Below are 21,995 nucleotides of genomic sequence, written 5' to 3'. Positions count from 1 at the left end.
ATAAAAGGCTTAAAACCTTATGTGCATATTTTTCACGCATATGCAAAACACACGATCAACCTATAAAATAATGATGCATTGTTATAGATTAAGATACCAATCAGTTTAAAGCAGTTAAAAAATAATAAATAAACTTTAGAAGGAGCCGTTCTGTGTGATACTTTAAGTATATTTTGTTGATAATACTTTCTGAAGTATGACTTTTACTTATTTTACATTATGGTTTTGCTAAGAAGTAAAAGTTCTGAATACTTCTTCCACCACAATGTGTTAAAAGCTAGAGAGCTGTCTGTATTATTTATTTATATATATTTGTTTACATAGAAGTTTTCTCCAGTTGCACTTTTCCCACTCATTATAATATTTATAATATAATATTATAAACATTACACAGGAGGAGTTGGTGGTAAAAAAAAGAGAGTAAAGTTATGTAATAACAGAAGTTATGTCAGAACAGACTGAACTCGCTGCTCCTCCTAAATTTTAGAGGAGGTTTGGTGGAGGAGGTGTCCCATTACGCCTCCGCTCGCTCGGGGTCAGCGTCTCCTTTGACACGCTCTGATTGGCCGCGGCTCGTGTCACTCAGAGGTTAAGCCGCAGGTAATTGGTCAGTGGACTTCCCCCCTCGTCTCCGTCCATCTGAGACTCGGGTCCGACTCTGTGGCAACTGTCGTGTGGCGCACTTGTCTAACTTCGTCCGGTGTCAGAAGCAGACTTTACCGGAGGGGGTTTCACAGCTCGTCCCGGTACAAGTTTGTCACACGAGGTGACCGAGCCGAAAAAAAATCACCGGATTTGAAACTTTTTTTTTTTTTTCTAAGACAGTTTGTGGAAAAAAGAAAAATGGCAGACACCGAGGAGCAGCAAGTCTCTTCCACCACTCCTCTGTTCAGCGACGAGGTGCACCACTACCAGGCCGAGCCGGACCCCGAGATGGACAAGCCCAAACAAGACCTCTTCAGCCTGGATGATATTGTGGACTTGGTCGGCGGGGCTCAGGACGCCTTGGAGCGGCACAAAGCGGAAGATGGTGCGCCACATGAGTTCACAGAAACTTCCTTTGCCCCTCCAGAGGCGCCTGTAACGTTACCGGAACCGGTGTCAGTGCCCGAGGTGGAGACGACCACCCCAGACTCCACCAGCCTCTCTTTTGTTCCCAAGAGCCCTTTAATCGCCCCGGAGCCTGAAGTTGTCGCACCCAGAGTGGAACCGGAGAGCACAAAGATCGTCCCGGAGCCAGAAAAACCTGCCCCGAAGAGCGACGCCCTCCCAGAGGCTGAACCCCAGAAAGCAGCCCCAGCCCCCGCAAAGGCAGCAGAGCAACCTGCGGTGACGGAGGAACCACCGGCTCCAGCATCTTGTGAGTGTCTAAACGGTGTGGGGGGGGGAAATGACCATAAACTAACGTGGAGTTTGTTTGTTTTTTGAAAGCAAATTAAGCAGAAACATAATTGTTATCATCAGTGTGAGTGAAATTTATTTTAACGGTTTATTTATTTAAAAAAAAACGGTGTTTTTCCGTCTTAGCAGTTTAACGTCTCATCTGAACTAAGCTAGCATTGTGTGCGCGTCCAGACGGCGGCATGGAGATTAAATAAGCGGGTTTAAGCGCTGCCTTTTTGTCGGGTTAACCAACTTTGATCGGCGGTGTACGTTAAAATCCCATTAAAATGTGTGAATTTTGTCCAGATTGTTGACATTTATGCGGTTCCCCCGTCACGGTCGGGCTAGCCGGTTAGCGCGCTAGCGATGCTACCCTGCGGGGAGCGGACGGTTGACAGCTGGGTGTAACGGTACAGTGAATGGGGTAAACCACACCTCTTTTTTTTTTTTTTTTTTTAAAAAACAGACAAGTATATAGGGGTTTATTTTAAAAATGAAGCCGTTATTAGCTCTTTTTGCAGCCGCTGAATGAGCTAGCATGTTTTGCCGTGTTGTGGAGATGCGGCCCACCTGTTTTGACAAACAAACGGCAGGAAGCGTAACTGTTGACTGGATGAGCTGGCACTATTGCACCATTTAGACCTAAACGCTGTATTAACATCGTGCTCCATTGGCCTAATGTCAGTCCTGTATGTATTGAACATTTTACAGGAATATATTTTGATTTATTTCATTGTGTCAGACCGAGCAGCGCCCATCTGCTCTGTGTCTCTTCCCGCTGCGGGCCCGATGGTGCTAACGGTGGTTGCTAGCTTAGTTCCATTATCGGACACGCTCGTTTTACTTTGTTTTTTTTTGTGTGTCATTATAACATCAGCAGAGATTAAACAGCTCTGGGTGTCCGGGACATATCGCTGCCGTGTAACGAAGCTAAAGAACCGGGCAAAGACGTTTGTCGCGGATGAAAGTAGGAAAGAAGGAAGGAGCTTGTCCGGTAACGGAAGCGCCGGGCCGTTAGCACAGCACGGTGTAACGCACAGATTAGTCACAACAAAGGAATCTGCTCTGCTCCACTCCCTGCCGGCTTCCCAGCATTATCACCAGACTAATTTAAACGCCTTAAATCAGAGTTGTATTTATTTATTTTTTATTCTGTTGCCAGCCTGTCACCCCCCTCCCTCCTCCTCCCCCCTCCTTCCACATGTCCACCCAAAACCAACACCCCAAATCTGGAAAACAGTTTAGCCAGAGAGGCCTGTGAGCCTCTGGATGCTCCTTTGTTGTTGTTGTAATGTTTGGACTGAAGGTAATTTCAGGGAGTGTGTATACTGAGCTGCTGCTGTTTTATTGGGGGGGGGGGTGGCTGGCTGGCTGATGGCAGGTAAACCGGCCTGTCTCGCCCCAGGCATGGGAAGCAGGCAGCAGAGAGGCAGGGTGGGGCTGCTTGGCAAGGCCACTGATGGAGGTGGACGAACCACGAGCTCCAGCTAAAGCACTGCAGTCGCCAGTCTGAACTAACTAAAGACGAATACATAAAAACAAAATCATATGTTTTGTTTTTTTTTTAAGGATGATTACGCTCTAATTGAGTTTTAAATTCATATCCTCGTTTCCGTCACTGCAGATGGTCTTCTAGCTCTCATACCTTTTTTTTAATACCTCGGTTGTTTTTTGTTTTTGACTGTAACTCTTTTAATATAAATATTTGAGTTGACCCTGGTTATTTTAAATATCACCTTTTTTATTATCTCTCCATGTGATTATGTTGTGACCAAAAAGCGTCAACACAGGATGTAAAAACCTGCTTTCAGCGACCTTTACCCACTAGGGGCTCTTCACTGAGTCATCCCTTTTGTTAATGTCCTTCATCATCATCTTCCATGATGTTTAGAGTCAACAATATATATATTTCTTTTGTAATGTTTTTGGCATTGTTGTCTTTTATTCTGTAGCGTACGGTTGAGGCAGACAGGAAGAGGAGGGTAGTTTGGTATGTTGGACCGCGATGCCCATTTAACGTTAGTACGTTCGAGGATTGAATGTCTCCGAATAGTCACGGGGGAGATTTTTTTGTGGAGAGGACGCTGATGCGATCGAACGACACTCTTCCTGAATTCAAGCCGTAGTACAGTAACGAGCAGCGCTAGGCAGCAGGTGGAGCTGAAGTAATTAATCTGCAACTGTTGCGCAAATCGTTTAATTTTTCACGGAGAATATCAAGCGTTACCTTGCTCCAGCTTCTCACCTGTGAGGATTTGCTGCTTTTCTTTGTCTCAAATCGTGTGAAAGTAAATTGATCACTTTTGGACAGTTTGAAGACATCAGCTTGGGCTTTTAGGAAATGTTACGACTAGTTGATTAATCGAGAATTTAATCATTAGTTGCAGCCGCGAACCCCGATAGCTTTTTGGTACCAAACTAAATTTGCTTGTTGCGCCGAGAATCAAAAACAGAAAGGTGTCATTAAATATCTGTCAGATTGGTAATATTTGTCACCATTTACTTTGATCAGATAGTTCCTTTAAATGTGAATCAGTTGTAGACCGTGTTATATTTGGGCAAAGCTGTTGCACGGCGGCTTGTTTTTTTTTTTTTAGATAACAACACTTAGCATTTGAGAACTTTGGCTTCTTTTTGTTTTAATTTGAAAAGGGTTGTGTTTTTTTTATATTTCTCAAAGTAAAGTATCGTAAAGAGTAGAGCTCGGCTGATTTAAACGATTAGTCGATCCAAAAAAAAGAAAAGAAATTTAATTGGCAATTATTTTGATAATCGATTTACTTGTTTTAGGTAATTTTTCAAGCAAAAGTGGAAAAACATTTGATGGTCCCAGCTTCTCAAATGTGAGAATTAGCTGCTTTTCTTGCTCTTACTTTATAGTAAATTGAATATTTTGGGCTTTGGACTGTTGGTCGGGCGGCAGAATACAGCGTTGCTTTCTGACATTTTTTTAGACCGAATGATTGGCAGATTAATCGATCGTGAAAATAATCGTTAAAATCGTTTTGCCATCAGTGCTGGAAACTGGGAATGGTTTTTGTCTGTGGGCCAGATATCACCCCACCCACTGCTTCACTCCTTTTGTCTTTTCAAAGCGTCCGAGTTTACATCAGAGTCATGTCGTCACCCTAAAAATGTGTCTGCAGTGGGTTTTTCGGCCCCCGTCAGACGGCGTGACTGGCAGGCCGGGTAATCGCCCGATGCTCGGCGATCACCGCCGGCCTACATCTTATTTTTGGGTCACCTACATCCGTCAGGGCGTGTTTGTGAGGAGCTTGTGATGTGGTCAGGTGGATTAGATGTAGAGGGGAGATGTCAGACACACAGTCACGGAGGCTTAAAGCTAAGCGTGTGCAGTGTTGTTGTTTTTCTCTGTATCCTGGTGAAGGCTGGACATGAGTGGGGTTAAGTGCTTTAGTGTCGGACCCCTCCACCCAAAGCAGCGACACCAGGCGTTCTTGTCAGTTGTTTTTACTCTGCCAACACAGCAGCTGGCTTTCAGTCTCGAAGCGAGTCCTAAATGTGACGAGAACCACATGTTAATCTGTTTTAAATCTCTTATCGCTGTGATAAGCGCAGAGATTTCCAGAGCCGTGTGGCGAAGGATGATACTTACCCGTGTGCTGACTCGTCACATTAATGCTGATTTTAGGGCCTTAAAGCTGTTCTGGGTGCAGTTTTATTTATTTATTTTTTTATGTGAATCAGCCATCTTATGAGACAAGTCAACCAGCGGAGCAGGAAATAGTTACTTTTCACAAACGTGAACAAAAATGCTTCCTTTTTAGCCGGGTAAAAACCTCCTTAATACTGTCGCTGAATTGTTAAGAAGCTAATTTCCGTTTCCTCAAAGTCTCCCTGCGATTTATTTTTAGGGCTGGGTATTGTTTGGAAAAAAACTCTGAAACGATTAGTCGATTGATAGTCGATTTGATCTTTTTCAAGAAAGAAATAGCGAGAAAATGCCAAATATTCTCTGATCTCATCTTGTCAAAAGAGACGACCTGCTGCTGTTCTTCGTCGCGTCACTGTGCGTTGAATATCTTCGGGTTTTGGACTTTTTGTAGAACAAAACAAGACATTTGACAGTTGAAGTTCTCAAATGTGCCCGAGCAGGCAGTTTTTAATTTAGTTTTTAATTTAAGCCTTCAGCACTTGTACTTACAGTACAACGCTACAGATGTTTGACGTCTTTTGCTGTCACAAGGTGCTAACATCGGCTAGCCTGTTAACATTTTGTGACCAAAATCATCAAATCACCGTGTAGTAGTTTTGTTGTAGCTGATTGAGCCTGATTCCTACATTACTTTTAATCAATAACAATATCTGCTGATATTTTTTTATTTAACATAAGCAAACATTTTTGATTATGATCCCTAACCCCTTTTAAATCTGGTTATGAAAGCACAGAAATGTCGCGAGCGGGAAGTTTGACAGTAATGGAGACGTCGGTTCAGGTCACGTCAGCAGGTCAGTAACAGCAGGTCGGGACGTCCAGACAACGTGCAGCGAGGACGGGGTTTGGTTTTGCTGGAGGCCAGTTTCCCTCTCACTGTGTCCTCTCTCTGCAGACGGGAGCCGATTAAATAAATGGAACAAAGCTGAATCAGAAAACAGAGTTTTTTTTTGTGTCCCCCCCCTCCAAAAAATAAAAAACTGCTGAATGTGGAGGAGCGTTCAGTCAGTCAGAAACACCACAGACTCCACATCTTAGTGGGTTTTTGTTAAATATGTTTTTTTGTTGTTGCAGAATTACATAACTGTTGGTTTTGCAGATGAGACTGCAGCAGAGACGGTGAAATCTGTTGTCACTGCAGATATTCTGTCATTAAACTAACCAGCAGGAACCACGGTGACCTGCTCCGGTTAACTTTGCTAAAGTTTGACCCTTTTTTTTTTTTACAGATAAGGGGGGAAAGAGCGCGTCGCGTCACGTTTGGACTCGTGTATTTTAAACCGGAGAGCTTTTGACAGGAATAGTACATTGAGTTCTTTATTTTACAAGATGGCAGCAGGTGAGTCGTTGGCCTGAAGTCATATGTCAGTGTCAAGCTGTGAGGCGTTCTCGAGATACTTATAGCTCAAGGAGGAGACAAATTCCTCAGCATGTAGTCCAGGCCTGTCCAACTGGCGGCCCGTGGGCCACGTCCGGCCCCGCAGCAGCCTCCGAGCGGCCCGGCGTGAGTACATGAATCTGATGTGTGACAAAATAAGTAAACTACATATACAGTATGTGGAAGCAGCTAACGAGTGAGCCGTCTCGCTTCCTGCTCATCTCTGCTGAGAGCTGCACGTGCTCAGTACCGATCGGGCGGGATGTTCACGGATGTAGCGCCGCCGCCGATCACATCTTTCACACATCAGCGTTTCCTCGCGTGAGCTCCGACCAGCTGAGCAGCTTCTCAACACATCTGGCTGTCGACGGTCACGAGCAGGAAGTGCTCTGCTGAAAATGTGTCTCCGTCAACCCCGAAACGCAAATCTGACAGTGAAACCGTCAGTTTAACGCCGCCTGGACCGGCAAGAGTTTGTTCATTTTACCGCCGTCTCCGAACGCCTGCTGTTTTTTATTACATTCACTTGCATTTGTTTAAAATGTGTCATTACCAAAAACTAAACAAAGAGGCTTTAAATATGCTGCTGAAGATGTCCGGCCCGTCTACATTTCCTGGTTTTAAAATCTGGCCCAGCTGAGTTTGTAATTGAACAGCCCTGCTGTAGAGCAAGGCAGTAAAGCTGGCAGAGTTGGGGGTTTGATTCCCACTGAGGCCAAAAAGGAACAACTCCTGTACAGTGGGTTAGCAGGCTTATAAATGTGCAGTAAATAATTGGTTGCAGCCAATTACTTTTCTGACAACTGACCAATTGTTTAATCTGCTTTAATCACTTCAGCTCAAGAATATTTCAGTAATGTTTTCCGATATTTATCTAATTACGGCAAATGTATACCAACATATGCACAACTTCTTCAACTACAGTTTGCTTTAAATTGGTGATCTGTAAAACGATCAATCTGTCAATAAAACAGATCCCGATTATTGTGGTCTCTGTTTTTAACTGAGGGCAATAAAACACTCAACAGGGTATGACATGATCCGGCTATGCTGATGACTCCTTTGTTTAATTTTATAAGCATAACGAAACATTCAGGCACTGCAGACTGCTAGTTGCTCATGCTAGGACTGTACTGTAGCGCTCACAGCGAGAACGCATCATTAAAGCGAAGTGTGTTAATCTCCTCGGATGTGTGTCGGCTGTAACCCGACCAGGACCGCAGCGAGCTGAACCGAACCTCGGGTTACCCAGACTGGATATCCAGTCCCGACCTCTCGACCTCCAGCTGACCTTCGCGCCCTCGTGTCAGAGGACGTGGTTGGCTGTTATTTGCAGCGTGTCGAGCAGAGAGCAGGTGCAGTTTAGAAAGAGTTGGTTCTTATGGGTTTGTTCAGCAGCTTGTGTGACAACTGCCTTCAGCGGTGAGAAGTATTGATCTGTCCTGAAGCTGAGAGGTAACGGTAAAGGTTCAGACGATCCTCTTGATGCTAATTGCTTGACCTTAAATTACTTTTTCTTCCTGCTCTCCGCTATTGTTGTAGCCTCATAATCAGACTGAATTGCCATTTCTTGTCTATTCGGCCCGAAACAGTTCTCATGTTTGTTTGTTTTGGAAGGGTGGGTGTATTATTTTTGCCGTAACCAATCAGTAGCGAGTGATTTATCTGTCGAGACTTGTTACTTCTGTAGGTCAACTTACGACAACCTGTCATTCTCAGTTGTCGCCATTTTTGTGGTTGGATGATGTTACAAAGCTCTGATGGGTCAGCTGTCACTGACAACGCCAACAGACCTGCTAGTCACTGAAAAGATCAGAGATGTAGACCGCGACTCAGAAGCCTTGGACCCGGCTAACATTGTAGCACGTGGACCAGCAATTTTTAATATGGGCTACAGTCCCAGCATCATTCAAAAACCAGTTTCATGCAAATATAGGCAGGCATTATATTATTCGCCTAATATTTTATTATCAAAAGTTGCAAATTGCAGCTTCAACCAAGCTGGAAAAAGATCAGATTTGAATTTAAACCTGCCGAAGGCAAAGTTTTTAGGTTGTACCTGAGCAACGGCAAATATGACCGAAATTTCAAAAGCCTTAGCAGGTTTTAAGAAGAAGTGGCCGTTCCTCCCAGCTATGGATCGCATGTGATGTTACGTTTGCTCAGGATGGCCCAGTTACTACTGTATGTAGTCTAAGTCTAGCTCACCAATAACAGGTATAGATTGGTGGGGTCTCCAGCTGAATCGCAGCCTAAATCTGTGCTTTACAACCTTTTTTGTTGACTCTCAAAATGACTTGCGACTTCCTGTAGCAGACATAAATGCACACATTGATGTTCTACTCCAGTTTGTTTTCTCTTTTTCGGACGATTTTATGAACGATCGGAAACAGACAAGACGTAGCTCGATAATAAATCGCCGTAAATGTCACCATACCCAGACACAAAGAAGAATAGAAGCATCGGTACAAATGCGACCGCTAAGTTTGTTTAGAAACACAGAATTAGATGTCGAACAGGACAGTGCTATACTGGAAAGACTTATTGATCCCATTGGTTCCCTTTTTGGATCTCATGCTGAATGACTTTACAACCCACTGCTGTAGTTCAATGTTAAATGTGTCTCATTGGTTCAATCCTACAGGTCTTCTTCATGGCTGGAACGTAAAACTCGACAGCAGAGGTAACCAAACAAACGGCCTAATACGCAGAATCATTTCGGCCTAATGATTATCAGATTACAAGATCAGCATAAATTTGTGTTACAAACTGATTCTCTGAAGCTTTTGATGTACGTTACGCAAATAAATCTTGATAATCAACCTGAGATGCGCAGCTGCTTATGATTTATGCAGAGTTTTGACTGTGATTGTCAAAAGCTTGATTTTTGTCCTTTTACACTAATATGTGTTTGTGATTCTGGATGATAAGATTTGAAATGAAGAGATAGAAGCCGAGTGCATGTTGTTCATCTGCGTCACAACAGCACATGTTATTGATTACGTTTGACTATTGTGTACTGTATATGTGAGTGCCATCCTGCTTCATCACGGTGGGAGCTGCTCAATGCAAACAGAGCTTTCTCCTATCTACGTTCGGCGATCTAGTGCCTTGCTTAAGAGCACTTCCCTGGTGCTCGTCACTTACTGTCTATATTCTCCTATTGACCTCAGGGATTTAGACCACTGGTTAAATACCTTGCTCACGTCACGTTTTGTGTTTGACAGAGAGATCATGTACTCTTGAGATCATTTGCTAACCCTGCCCCCTGTGGAACTACAGTTCCCATAATGCTTTGGGGGGATGTAAACAGGAATTATAATGTTGCCATGGATTCAGTAAGTGGGTTACAACTTTAGGCCTGTTTTTTTTTTTTTTTTTTTTTTTAGCCTATATTTATTTACAATTTGCCAAATTAGCACCAGTAATGCTATGCTGAATTAGCTATTAGCAGTTCCTGTTTGCAGTGCAGACAACTATCACTGGATTACTGTGATACTGAAGAAAACTTAAAAATGTGATGATTCTCGGGCAAGTTCGGCAGTTAAAGGGAGCCTCCTTTTTCTATGACTTCTGCGTGGATTTATAATGATATCCTTAGATTGCGTAAGTCGCACCAAATCTTAAAAATATGTGTATCGTGTCTGTGTTGAAATTTGACTGAATTATGATTCTAAGGAGTGCGGTTTTTTGATGCAAATGGCAGCAATCGGCGCTGTTTCCAAGTACCTTAATATCAGCTAATGGGAAAATATTAAGGTTATGAAATATTACGTTCTCATTCTAAACAACTTTTCTTACAACTTTTTATCCGACGCGCTCTGGTTCCCGCACACACGCCCACCAGTTCACCTGTGCAGACTCGGCCCCACCCACCTGACAACCCACACCTATGTGGGTGATTGTTTTACTGTAACTTCTGGCTTACACCTGGCAACGTGGCAAACAGTCCGTTTTTTGTTTTTTTTTGTAATCTTAAACCTTCTCATAGTTGACACCTGACATCAGTGATTTATATTGTTTTTAGCTTTTGAGTTAAAGGGATCTGGGAATAACAATGCTGGTTATTGGATTATTTTGATATTATGATGATATTTGATATGTTTTCCAATGTTCATGAGCTACTGAGAATTTCATGTGTCCTTTTTGTAGGGTTCGACTGCAGGTATTTAACAATTTCTGTTGGACTTCACACTGACTGGCACCCCGGCTTTAGACGAGTCGAACCCTAACCCACCAAAACGTGTTTCTGGATAAGTCTGAGAAGAAAAAAGTGTCATTTAGTTTGAGAATCTCTTTTAGTTTTTATCCAAAACACAGCCTGGTTGAAGTAGTTATTCTTTGGTTTCTGGCGTTTATCCTCCTGTGGCCTCTCACTTTAGACTACCTGGATTTTTTTTTTTAGTGTCCTGCCACATGCCGTTGTCTGCTAATAAAAGAGAATTTAGTTAATTTGGTTAAAGAGCCAGAAACAGCCTGTTTTCAGCATGCTGTCCTTGATTTCATTCATCTTAATTTGCCTTTTTATAAGCCATCTGCTTTTTGGTTGAACTAACACAAGAGCTCAGTATGAAGTTTCCTCTCTTTGGCAACGTCGCTGAAGTCATGTGCTGCAGCTATATTAGCTGTGTAACTGCTGAAGCTTTTGAAGTACTGTTGTACAAGCACATTATTTTCATTACGTTGTTAATGTTTCTGTATGTGTGTGTGAGGTTGTTTTGTATGTAGCTGAAACTCCCGTGTTGCGCACTTCTGTCAGATCTGAGGATTACAAACCACTGAGCGTAATCACTTCCTGCCGATCAGAGGGGAACACTTTCTATTCTTGTGTCATCGCGAAAGCTTTCCTGATGTTTCTCTGTGGCAAACTGTCGTGTCTGGCTGTGCCGTTCTGCCTGAAACCTTGAGCCTTGAACAAATGTTCACATAGCTGAGAGAACCTGTTGAGTAAGCAATGTAAACAGGCAGCATCTCTTGCAACATCTTGTGACTGACTGTTTTCATGCTCCATGTTTGATACCCAGCCTTAGTTCTGGCTTTGGTTTTCTGGGGAACAGTATTTTGAAATTGGGTTAAGAATACCCTGCAGGCGCCCGTGTGTCCCCCTTTTGGTTTTCCTTAACCACGCTGATGTAACGCACAGAAGCTGTAATTAAGACGTCCCATCTGAGAGTTTCTGATTTTCTGTCACTTCCCCTGGTCTTTTCTCTTCTGGGCTTACATACTGACTAAATTCGCTCTCTGCTGCTTTCTCCTGTTTCTCCACAGATGTACCTTCTCCTTCTAAAGCTCAGCCTCAACCTCTGATGCAATTCCCTACAGGCAAGTTCTCTCTGCTCGCTGTGTTTTCCCCCCGTCCTCGTAATTTATGTTCTTTCACCACTTCTTCTTTAGTTCCCTCCCCTCCGTTTGTCATTTAAAGTGGCAAAAATAACCCTTTGCATGAAAGAAGCTGTAGATTTTTGTCACCTATAATAGCATTAACATAAGATGCTTGTGGATTTGTACAGGGTATCTTTGAAACACTAAATTTGATGTTTGACTTTGTGCTTGTGTTGCATTTTGACTCACATGTGATTGTTGTTGTAGAGTAGATTGACATGAACTTAAACAAGTAGTTGTAGAGGAATAATGATTCTCCTCACTGACAGTCCTGAAACAACGTTGGTGTTTTGTAGAACTACTTTTTTTTATAATATTTTGAAAAAGTTCTTTGAGAGGAATCATTATCTGCCATCACCTAACTGTTTGTGTTTGACACATTGGGCATGAATTATTGGCGCCAGACCTGGGGCAAAAAAAAATATTTTACCACCATGCAGGAGGGTATATACCAAGAACCAGACAAATGCTGCTAAATCTTGACTGTGGAAGGTAGTCTGCTCTCCCAACCACCTTGGCAGCCATTTTATTGTACACTTGAGGTGTCTTTCCCAACACTCAAAAGATAATTCTATATTTTTGTAGGGTCTTATTTTGTTGGTTAGTCCAGTACAGTTTACTCAAACTACTGAGAACTGAAGATGGGGAAACATTACTTGAACAAAGTCAAGCAGGGCAAGACCTGGACATCACAGGTCGCAGTTTTAGCAGACATATTTCCAAGGAAATAGATTTTTCAGATCTACTTTAGGGTTTCCCCACAGTGTTTTACAGTGGAGGTGGGCCACCCCTCCTGAAGTTAATACCCTTTAATGAAATAAAACGTTAACCTTCAGGACAAAGGAGCAGAGGCAGTGACTTTTCTGTCATCTACTAACTAAACTGATGAAGAGGTGAGATGCATCGAGATCTGGGTGGCTTACCACCACGGCCAGATGATTTGCTGAGGGAAACCCTGTTTCTTTCTTCAGTTATGACCTACTGTACCTTCTGTACGCTAGTTTTAGATAATGTGGGGTTTTGTTTACAGTAAAATGTTTTCATAACGGACAAAACTGAAACTTTAGAGTCCGTGTATAAGAAACTGAATTTTTTAAAGAGTAACTCCACACTAGGTCTTGTATGGAGGAAAAAGCATTGCTGCACTGTAGGGCTGAAGCGATTCCTCGAGTCACTCGATTACTAAAATCATCTATTTAAATTATTTGCATCGCAGCTTTGTTTAATCCATATAATAACATACAGCGCACTGTGTTTCTCACAGATGATTATAACTGTCGCACAATGCTGAAGGCTAGTAAAGAATGTAGACTACGTTAATTATGGCTATATGTAATGGCTAGTTAACAATGTAAATCAATGTGGTGGCTAGTTATGATGTCTCTAAGTTAGCTAGGTTTTGTTCAAGATATTAACCACAGAAATAAAATGCTGCGGTCAATTTGTGAGCCCAACAGGATTATTTTAACCTGATAACAGCATGTTAGCCTGAATTAGTTAGCCGCATTTGAAGAACATGGCACAGATTAGCTAAAATAAGTTTGTTCACCCACTCTTGATTGTCTGAACACACATGATTTAGCTATTTAGTAACATGAAGTGGTGGGAGTCCCCAGGAGCAGGATTGAGAAGCACTGCTGTAGTGCATTATGAGGTGCAGTACTGCACAGGGTGTATAGTATGTCGTCACCACTACCGCCGCAGTGCAAGGGCAAGAAACTAACTTTTGAATGTGTGACCCCTTTGACAGGTGGATGCTATGTTCAACAGCTGTCATTAAACTGTCAGGGCTTTTTGGAATAAACAGAACCGGTCAGTCATTTACCAAACTGTGTGTGAACGGGTCTAGCAGCCACAGCCAACCTTTTTAGCAGCACTTGTCTGGTCTTATCTCTGAACCTTCCTCATGATGTTTTTAGTAACAGTCCCCCCCCCCAGGTGTGGTGAGCACTGTAAGGAATGGAGTATGTCTTTGATATGTGCTGTATTGCATTCTCCCTCCTCCCTCTCTACTCAAGCACTTGGGCAGAAGGGTGATTCCCCTGCCCCCATCTCTCCTCTCTCCCCTCTTCACTCCCCCGACTCTCTGGAGGAGCTCTCTCTGACCGAGAGTCCCAACCAGCCCCCTACGTTGGGATCTGCTTCGCCCTTTGGCTCCTTCTCCACCGAACCCCCCACTACTCATTCCAAGGACATGCCTTGGGTGGGTGAAGAGGGTGACTCTGGACCGGGCCGTAGTAAGAATAAGGAAGACCTTCTAGATCCGTTAGCTGGCCCTTACCTGAGTTTAGGGGAAACCCCAGGGCCTCATAATCCGTGTGAAGACAGCGGAGTTTCCTTTTCACCTGAGGAGAAGCTGATTAGCTCAGACAGGTCCTCCACTGGCCCTTCCCCCATGAACCCCCAGATGATGGTCCCTGAGTCTCACGCTGCCTCCTCTAACCCAACAGAGCACTGGGATTCACCATTCCTAGCATCTCAAGACAACTCCAAGGTCTCCATGGATACCTTCTCCAAGGACACAGCTCCCATTAGCTCTACTAGGTATGAGCCAGACCGGCACGGCAACCAGTCTGATGAAGATGATGACTTGATGTATGAGGTGAAGAAGAATAATAACCCATTTGAGGGCTATTCCCCACTGGCGGACAGTGGCTACTCCCATTTCGGAGACTCCAAGTCCGACAGCAGGGCCTCAAAAATGTCAGAGAGTCCCACTCCGGATCTGGTCCAGTATGGCCAGACTGGAGAATCCCAGGATACCCCACCATCTTTCTTAGACGAGGGGAAAACATTTGAGACGAGCAAGATGGCTGCAGACTCGCTCATGCAATCAGTGAGTCAGTTCTCATCTGATCTGAAAGACGATGATGAAGAGGAAGAGGAGGACTCTGCACTGCCGGCGTCACTTCCAGACATCCTGAAATCTTCTCCGCTCAACCCTGACAAAATCGACTCGGGCTCCTCAGAGGGAAGCCCGGAGGAGCAGAGTCCTATCCTTGAACGGAGGATGATGGAGTCGCCCAACCCTCCGATCAATCTGTCGGCTAACAACCCGTTTGCCTTTGATGCTAAAGTATCCCTGCTAAAGGAGATGACTGAGGAGTTGGAAGTGAAAGTGACCGACAAAGGAAATTTTGAAGACGAAAAAAGCTTGGGCGCATTCGACCTTGTCAAAGAGGCCGAGGAAACCACCCCCACTAAAGTCAAAGAAGAAGAGCCTGTCAAGATCGAGCAGAAAGATTGGTTTTCAAGCCAGGATTCGCCCAAAATGACGGAAAAGTTTGAGCCGCTTGACTTCCAGAGCAAAAAGACCCCCGCTGAGGATTCAGATTCAGAGTCGCCAACAGCAGACTCCCTGTCTCCAGTCCTGGAAGCCATGGCCAAGAACCCCGCCAGCTTCCAGGTGGAAACGGAGAAGAAGGACCCGATGATGGAAGTGGAGGAGCCAGAGGTGGCTGAGGAGGTCTCTGAGCATGAAGTCTCCTCTGAGGAGTTTGAGTTCATTGAGCGACCACCCAGGGGCGTGATCGATGAGTTTCTTGAGGCTCTGGATACATCCAAGTTTGCCTCCTCCAAGCCCCCAGAGATCCCCATGGATGATGATCTGAGCTTTGGGCAGAAAGATATGGCTCCAGTTTTTGCTCAGCCGCCGACAAAAGTAGCCCCGCCCCCCGAGGTTGAAGAAGAGGCTCCAAGTCAGAGCTCCTACCTCCTCCTCACCCAGGCCTCACCCCAGAAGAGCAAGGCCGAGCTGGAGAAGCTCGACATTCAGCAGCCCCCACCCCAAGCTCCGCTCACCCATTCCCCTGTCCCCAAACCAGAGGAGGCGGTCGCTAAGAAGAGCGCGGAGGGCGGCAAACTGTTTAAGATGCCAAACGTGAACATAAGAGCAGGTAAAATAAACCAGTTCCAGCATGGAAACCATCTCCTCCCCCCCCACATCCTCCTCAGTTTTCACTGGCACTTCCATGTTCATTGGCATCATTTTCATCTTCACTCTTTTGTTCTCTTCAGTTATTTTCTCCCAACCAACCAACCAGCAGCCAGTATTTACTTTAGATCCCATCGCTCTCTCCTTAGTGTCACCTTTCCTTTCTCGCATCGTCTCTTTTTGCCATTTTCTTTGAAAATTAACCCTTGCATTTTGTAAAGTCTGGTTTTAATTTGTGTGGTTGTGGTTCGACTTTTTTTTTTTTGCTTTTTGCCGCATTTTGTGCATTTGTCTCTCATCAGAATAACATAATTTCTGTGTGAATCATTTTTCATTTTAAGATGTGGTAAGTAAAATGTGATAACTCTCATTTTTATCTCTTATGTTGGAAACATGAGCCCCTTTGTCTTTTTTTAAAATCCACTAAATAAACAAAACACTTTATGCATGATGAGCAGAAACGCGAAATTGGGGATACAGACAGAGGTCTTTCACCGTTAACCACCTACAAACACTCATACAGCCGTTTCTATTTGCCCTCTGAGCATTTTTGCTGTCGAATTGAATTACCTTTCCGTTTGGCTTCAGCTTCTCTCTACTCTGGAAATAACTCGAGACGCCAATCTGAAACCCAACACCACCTTTCTAGACCCCAACACCCACCCACAGCTACATGCACACAGAGCTACCAACCACACCCTGTTACTGACTGAATAAGCTGCCACTCTGATTTTATTATCTGCTTTACAGTCTCTCCCGCACCCTGTAATACACGATTACATCAGATTTTACGCACCTGAGGCTAAATACTGAATATCATCTGGTGATAAACTTTAGACTTTAGAGGGCGTTGAACTTGATATCCGCCAACCGCTCTAAATGTTTGCTGAGGCGGGTTATTTTTGCCAAAAGTTAATTAAAAACAATGCAGAAAGCACTACTGATGCTCTTTCTGAATTCTGCCCGCAGGAGAGGAAATGAGTTTCCCAGAAAAGTCACGCTTCTCTGTTGAAGTACAAAAAAAAAACATTTGACAGAAAATTCACAACAATTTTGATAAAGATTAATCGTTTCAGCTGTTTGATCGAGCAAAAGTGTTTCCAGCATTTCCAATGTGAGGATTTGCTGCTTTTATATAAAAAAAAAACTGGATTTTTTTGGGAGGTTGGTCAGACAAAACAAGACATTTGAAGACGCCATACTGGGCTCTCAACTTTTAATGGCCATTTTTCCTTTTAGTGTGCAGTTGATGTCATTTAAAGCTCTATTGTGGACATGAAATATAATTGATTAGCCAACTTGATCTTAATGACGCTGACCTTAATGATGCTACTCTAATATCCAGGGCAAGTTAATAAATAAATAAATAAATAAAAGCTTCTGATCTGTAAAACCCAGAGTTTTGAGAATAAAACTCTGATGTAATGATGTTTCGGAGATGGTTTATCAGACCGACGCAGAGCTGCCTCCTTCGGGGCTTTTAGAAAGTGATGAATCGCCCCCCCCCCCCGAGGTGCCGCTGTCTCTCTGAAGACGACAACGCTTAGTCTTCATTTTAACGGATGACTCGGTTTTATTTAAACTGATATTGATCAGTTAATACGCACACACACACACTAACATCCACAGTGTTGCATACGCTCAGAGCCGACAGCCACTGTGTAACTAGAGCAGTAGGACTTTGCTCTTTGGGACGAGCTGCAGACGCTTTAACTGTGTGTTGGCGGGACCTCCTGTTAATTAAAGCCTCCTCCTCCTCCTCCTGCATTGCGACACTGGCAGGCCCACAAAAGGGTTCTCCGACCCAGAAACCACTCAGCAAATGTTCTTCATTATGCAGCTTGAGGCGCAGAGCTGCGATCTGAACATAAATCTCCCTCTCGGCTTGTTGCTTCACTCGAACGGATCGACCTGAACAGAATATCCGAGGCGCACTGCCGATGCCTTGTCTGCAGCGACAAAAAGTCGCTGTCATGGCTGAAGCTAACGCTTGTTTTTATTTATTATTCTGCCCATTTTGTTTCTATAAAACGTCTTCGTGTTTTGTCTGACCAGCAGTCCAAAACTAAAAGGGATTCAGTTCACAAGGAGTTAAAACAGAAAGGGTTGACATTTTTGTTGCTTCAAAATGAAACGATAAATCAAAATAGTTAGTTCTGTTGACCAACTAATTGATTAATTTGACTTAATTAATTGTTGGGAATGAAAGGTGCTTCGGTTGCATCTATGAAGTGGCCTTATTATTTACACTGTTATTAATGTGGTTTTAATGAGTTAACATGGCAAGTGCAGATTACGTTGCAGTAGGTGAAAATAAGCCAAAATTAACTCGACCAATAATTAGCTTCATTATTATATTATTAACGTAATCATTAATGTTTCAAGTAGTAGATTAAGTCTGTATAAGCTTAAAAATATATCAAAAAGTCTACCCAAAGAGATGTATTAAAAACTTAACCTCACCAACATTTCTACGTGATAAATGATTAATTTTAATTCAAAGCATGTTGCTCTCTCTGCGGTGACTCAGTGGGTTCAACCTGCAGCCATGTAAATGTGATTTTCCTGGGTTATAAAAACACGCCCGAGGTAACATCTGACACTGTTTTACATCCAGTGGAAATAGGACGAGACGTTGCCAACTCATTTTCATTCAGTCTCTCATTTGTTAGTAAATCAGCCATTTGAGGCGAAGCGGCTGCGCTGATATAACACGGCAGGATTTTAAGAAAATTGGCAATTTCAAATGATTTCATTAGCAGTTTTGATGTTTTTTTTAGACACGCAGCTTCTACCTTTTTAATGTCTCTGTTAAGACACAAAAGTTCATTTACAAACTGCTTTACATTTATTTTGGAAGGGAAAACATAATGAAATTCATTAATATCTGACTTTTGAGTGATCTGAACAATGACTCCGGTGGGTGTCATCACCCCCGCAGGAAAGCAGCGGAGAGCAAAGTTATTCAGAGGATTCGGATCAAGGCGAAGGGTCACTTTGTGCCGCCGCTTTGTACTTTTATGTAACTGTCTCTTTCACCACTGAAATCACCACAGTTCACCGCTTCACGAACTGCAGGTCGCAGGTTTGTTTCCATCATTGGAAACAACTCGTTGAGAGAGAGACAGACCCTGTCCCCAACATGAAAAACCCTTTTTAACAGTGCACAAATTCATCAACTAGTGACGTGAATTGTGCTGACCTCTGATTTATTCTCCTTCTTGTATGCAGACATGTCTTCTACCTGTAGGAAATTACATGATATATATATATATATAAGGCCGTGAAACCAGTACATGCTGGTAATCAACCCGTACAGCTTTCGATAAGGGGATCAAATAACTTTTTCTATAACATTTTCTGTTCGGATTGAGGCCTCACTGGCGGCGTTTAAATGAACTTTGCATATTTTGTAGGGCTGTTTTTCTGCCATAATTAAATGAGTCTTTCTGAGTAGGGTCCTTTTTTGAATTTGGCTTGAAGAGAAGAAGAGGGGTTTATAAAATGAGACCGGTGCCCTCTAGTGGATAAAGTCAGTAATTACAGCTCAGATCATCCAAGTCTAACTTCCTGTTTCTGACCAGTTAGTCAGATACCACAGGCAATATTCAGTTATGTTTCTGTTTGTTTTTATACCAGATTATAACTCTTTGTGTTTAGGATGGATGTCTTTGTTCTCTCCTGGTTGGGAAGCTGCCACGGAAATTCCCCGAAATCTTGGCAGCGTTTGGAAAATGAGCTAATTTGACAGGAAACCAGTTCTCTAAAAGACAAGCTGTACAAGAACTTGGACTTTATATCGTTGCAAACTGAATATCTTCGGGTTTTGGACAAAACACGTGAAGACGTCAGCTTTTGGCTCTGGGAGATTATGATGAGCATTGTTCGCTCTTTTGTTTTAGACGAATCTGTATCGTAAAAATAATCCTCAGATTAAAATAATCATTCGCTGCAGCCCTAAACAAGATCGGGAATCTGAGCAGACATTTAATGGCAGCTTTCGGTGCTTCACAGTTGATACTCGGCGCTATTGACGTATTCGTGCGTTGAGGTTTGACACCCGGCCCTCGTGGGAAGTCCGTACTTTCATACCTGTGTGGACGTGCAACTGTTTTTTACCTGCTTTCGTTTAAAAAAAAGTGCAGTTTATCTTTCCAGATGGATCTGTAGCAGCTGTAGTCACTGTACCAGGCAGCATCAACTGAATCGGTTTCACACAGACGGACAGAAATCATTCATCGGCTCTGTTTCACTGCTTCGTCAGCAGCTTTGAGGGAGGATGAGGAGGGATGACGAAGGGAAAGCAGAGTGAGCTAAAACATGTAGGGAATTTGGGGGGGGGGGGAGAAAAGGAAGATCAGATTGGGCGGTGGTGAGGAGGAGGTAAGGGCCAAAAAAGCTGAGCAGAGGGAGGAGGAGGAGGAGGAGGAGGAAGAGGGACGTTTATAGTTGCTGCGTCAGAGCGCTGGCAGCAGACAGTCAGCTGACAGCACGCCTGCAGGAGGGAGCTCATTCGCTCGCTGCAGTCGTCTCCCCCAGAGGAAGCCTTGCTCGGGTTCTCCCCTCCCTCCCTCCCTCTTCCTCCTCCTCTTCCTCCTCCAGCCGGACACACACACACACTGCCCCGACCCTCTCTGTCTGGAATGTGTGTTTGCTGATCGGACGGCATGGAGAACAACTCTGTGGACAAAAAGGAGTGCGAGCCTGCCGCAAAGCACTGGAGAGAACAGGGTATACCTCCACCTTTCTCCACCTTTTCTGTCTTTGGCTTGTTTTGACGGTTTCTCTGCTGTGTCCGCTGCCAGCCTCGGTGTGGAAGGTGTTCACTGCTGCAAGGTGCTTTTTTGGGGGGGGGGGGACGCCATCCCAAATAGCTTGTTTTAATTTTATTTTTATTGCTTTGGCTCTTTCATGCTGACTGCAGGAAACAGATATTTGACATCGATGCTTAAACAGACACCAACTCTTACTAGAAGTGAGTCGTAATTGTAATACAGAGTCATCGCAGCACGTTTAGCCGACGCAAGCTGAGCTTTGGAAACACAAATGTCTGGACTGTAGAATATGTCCATTCACTGAATATTAGGATCGTATGGCTTCTTAAGGGGAAAATGGAGGTTAACCTTTTCACCGGGCTGCTAAATGTTTTCCCGTCTTGCTTCGTATCTGTGAGACTGCTTTTTGTTGGCGGTGTGAGTCGTACAGAGTCCACAGAGATACCCGATTGCAGATTTTTGCGGACCGTGTGCAGGACTCGTCCTTGGGCCGCTGCAGCAGCTACAGAGAGGACCTTTGGACAGCCGGCCAGTCAGCCGCTGTGACCAAAGGTAGAGAGGAGGAGGAGGAGGGAGACACGGATTTGTGAGCAGAGTGACGTTAGCTGGCAGTTTAATGATTGGCTAAGTGTGTCGGGGATATGCTAATGAGCTGGAAGAGAGTCAGGCTCCATGTTTACTGCGTCTGAGAGAGACAAACGAACATGAACAGTGTTTTTGATCGAATGAATCATCATTTCGTGTGTTTTTTAAAAGGAAGAAATCAGTGACGTCACCCAGCAGTTAAATGTGTCATTTGGGGCTGAAACTGAGGTTTATTGTCATTATTAATCTTAACAGTCACTTAATCTTATACCTGTCTATCAACAGAAAATTCACTGACAGCTATTTTGGTAATAGGTTGATCCTTTTTTAGGTCGTTTTCAAACACAAACGCCAGACATTTCATGCTTCTCTGATGTGAGGGGGTTTCCTCTCAAAGACAACACTCTGGGCTGTTTTTTTTTCTGACATTTTTACAAACAAACAAAATTAAAATCATCTGCCGTTTTTTAATTGATAATGACATCATCCTAACTTTAAACGCATCCAATATTTTATTTTGGGAGCTACAATAAATTAATCGTTGAAAAATAACGAACAAATGCTCATTACAAGTTACAGGAGAAAGAGGTGCCATCAGTGCCAAAAGAGATGCAGTTTACTTTGATATGGAACAAATAAATAATCTAATATCAAACTGATACATTTCAGCGTTGGCTGATTAATCGACTGATTGTTTAGCCCTGTCCTCACCATGGAGTCTGGTTTCTGATCGATTTATCAGTCTATCATATGAGACAAAGAAAATCTTTACAGCGGAGAAGCTGCTATCAGCTAATCTTTGTCATCTCTGCTAACAAATAAAAGACTTTCAAAATAGTTTCTGTGGATTGACGAATCGATCAGCAGACGAACCGTTTCATC

At 43.5% G+C, this 21,995-nt stretch overlaps 1 protein-coding gene across 9 annotated transcripts in view; it reads left to right on the top strand.

Annotated features, from left to right (window-relative positions):
• Positions 1 to 613: 613 nt before the first annotated feature.
• Positions 614 to 21,995, top strand: part of rtn4a (reticulon 4a) — a 37,836-nt gene continuing 16,454 nt past the window's right edge. Inside the window, exons 1-4 of one of the 9 annotated variants that reach the window (XM_044213639.1) lie at positions 614 to 1,360; positions 9,082 to 9,120; positions 11,706 to 11,759; positions 13,838 to 15,715. In XM_044213639.1, the coding sequence (XP_044069574.1) occupies positions 844 to 1,360; positions 9,082 to 9,120; positions 11,706 to 11,759; positions 13,838 to 15,715 (2,488 nt within the window). In that variant the 5' untranslated portion in view covers positions 614 to 843. Of the gene's footprint in view, positions 1,361 to 9,081; positions 9,121 to 11,705; positions 11,760 to 13,837; positions 15,716 to 20,229; positions 20,485 to 21,995 lie in introns of those variants that run through there. The other 8 variants (XM_044213641.1, XM_044213640.1, XM_044213642.1 and 5 more) reach the window with 8 other exon arrangements.

Source organism: Siniperca chuatsi, linkage group LG11 (genome assembly GCF_020085105.1).
Source record: "Siniperca chuatsi isolate FFG_IHB_CAS linkage group LG11, ASM2008510v1, whole genome shotgun sequence".
NCBI classification, from domain to species: domain Eukaryota; kingdom Metazoa; phylum Chordata; class Actinopteri; order Centrarchiformes; family Sinipercidae; genus Siniperca; species Siniperca chuatsi.
This window is presented reverse-complemented; position numbering and strand designations above follow the sequence as displayed.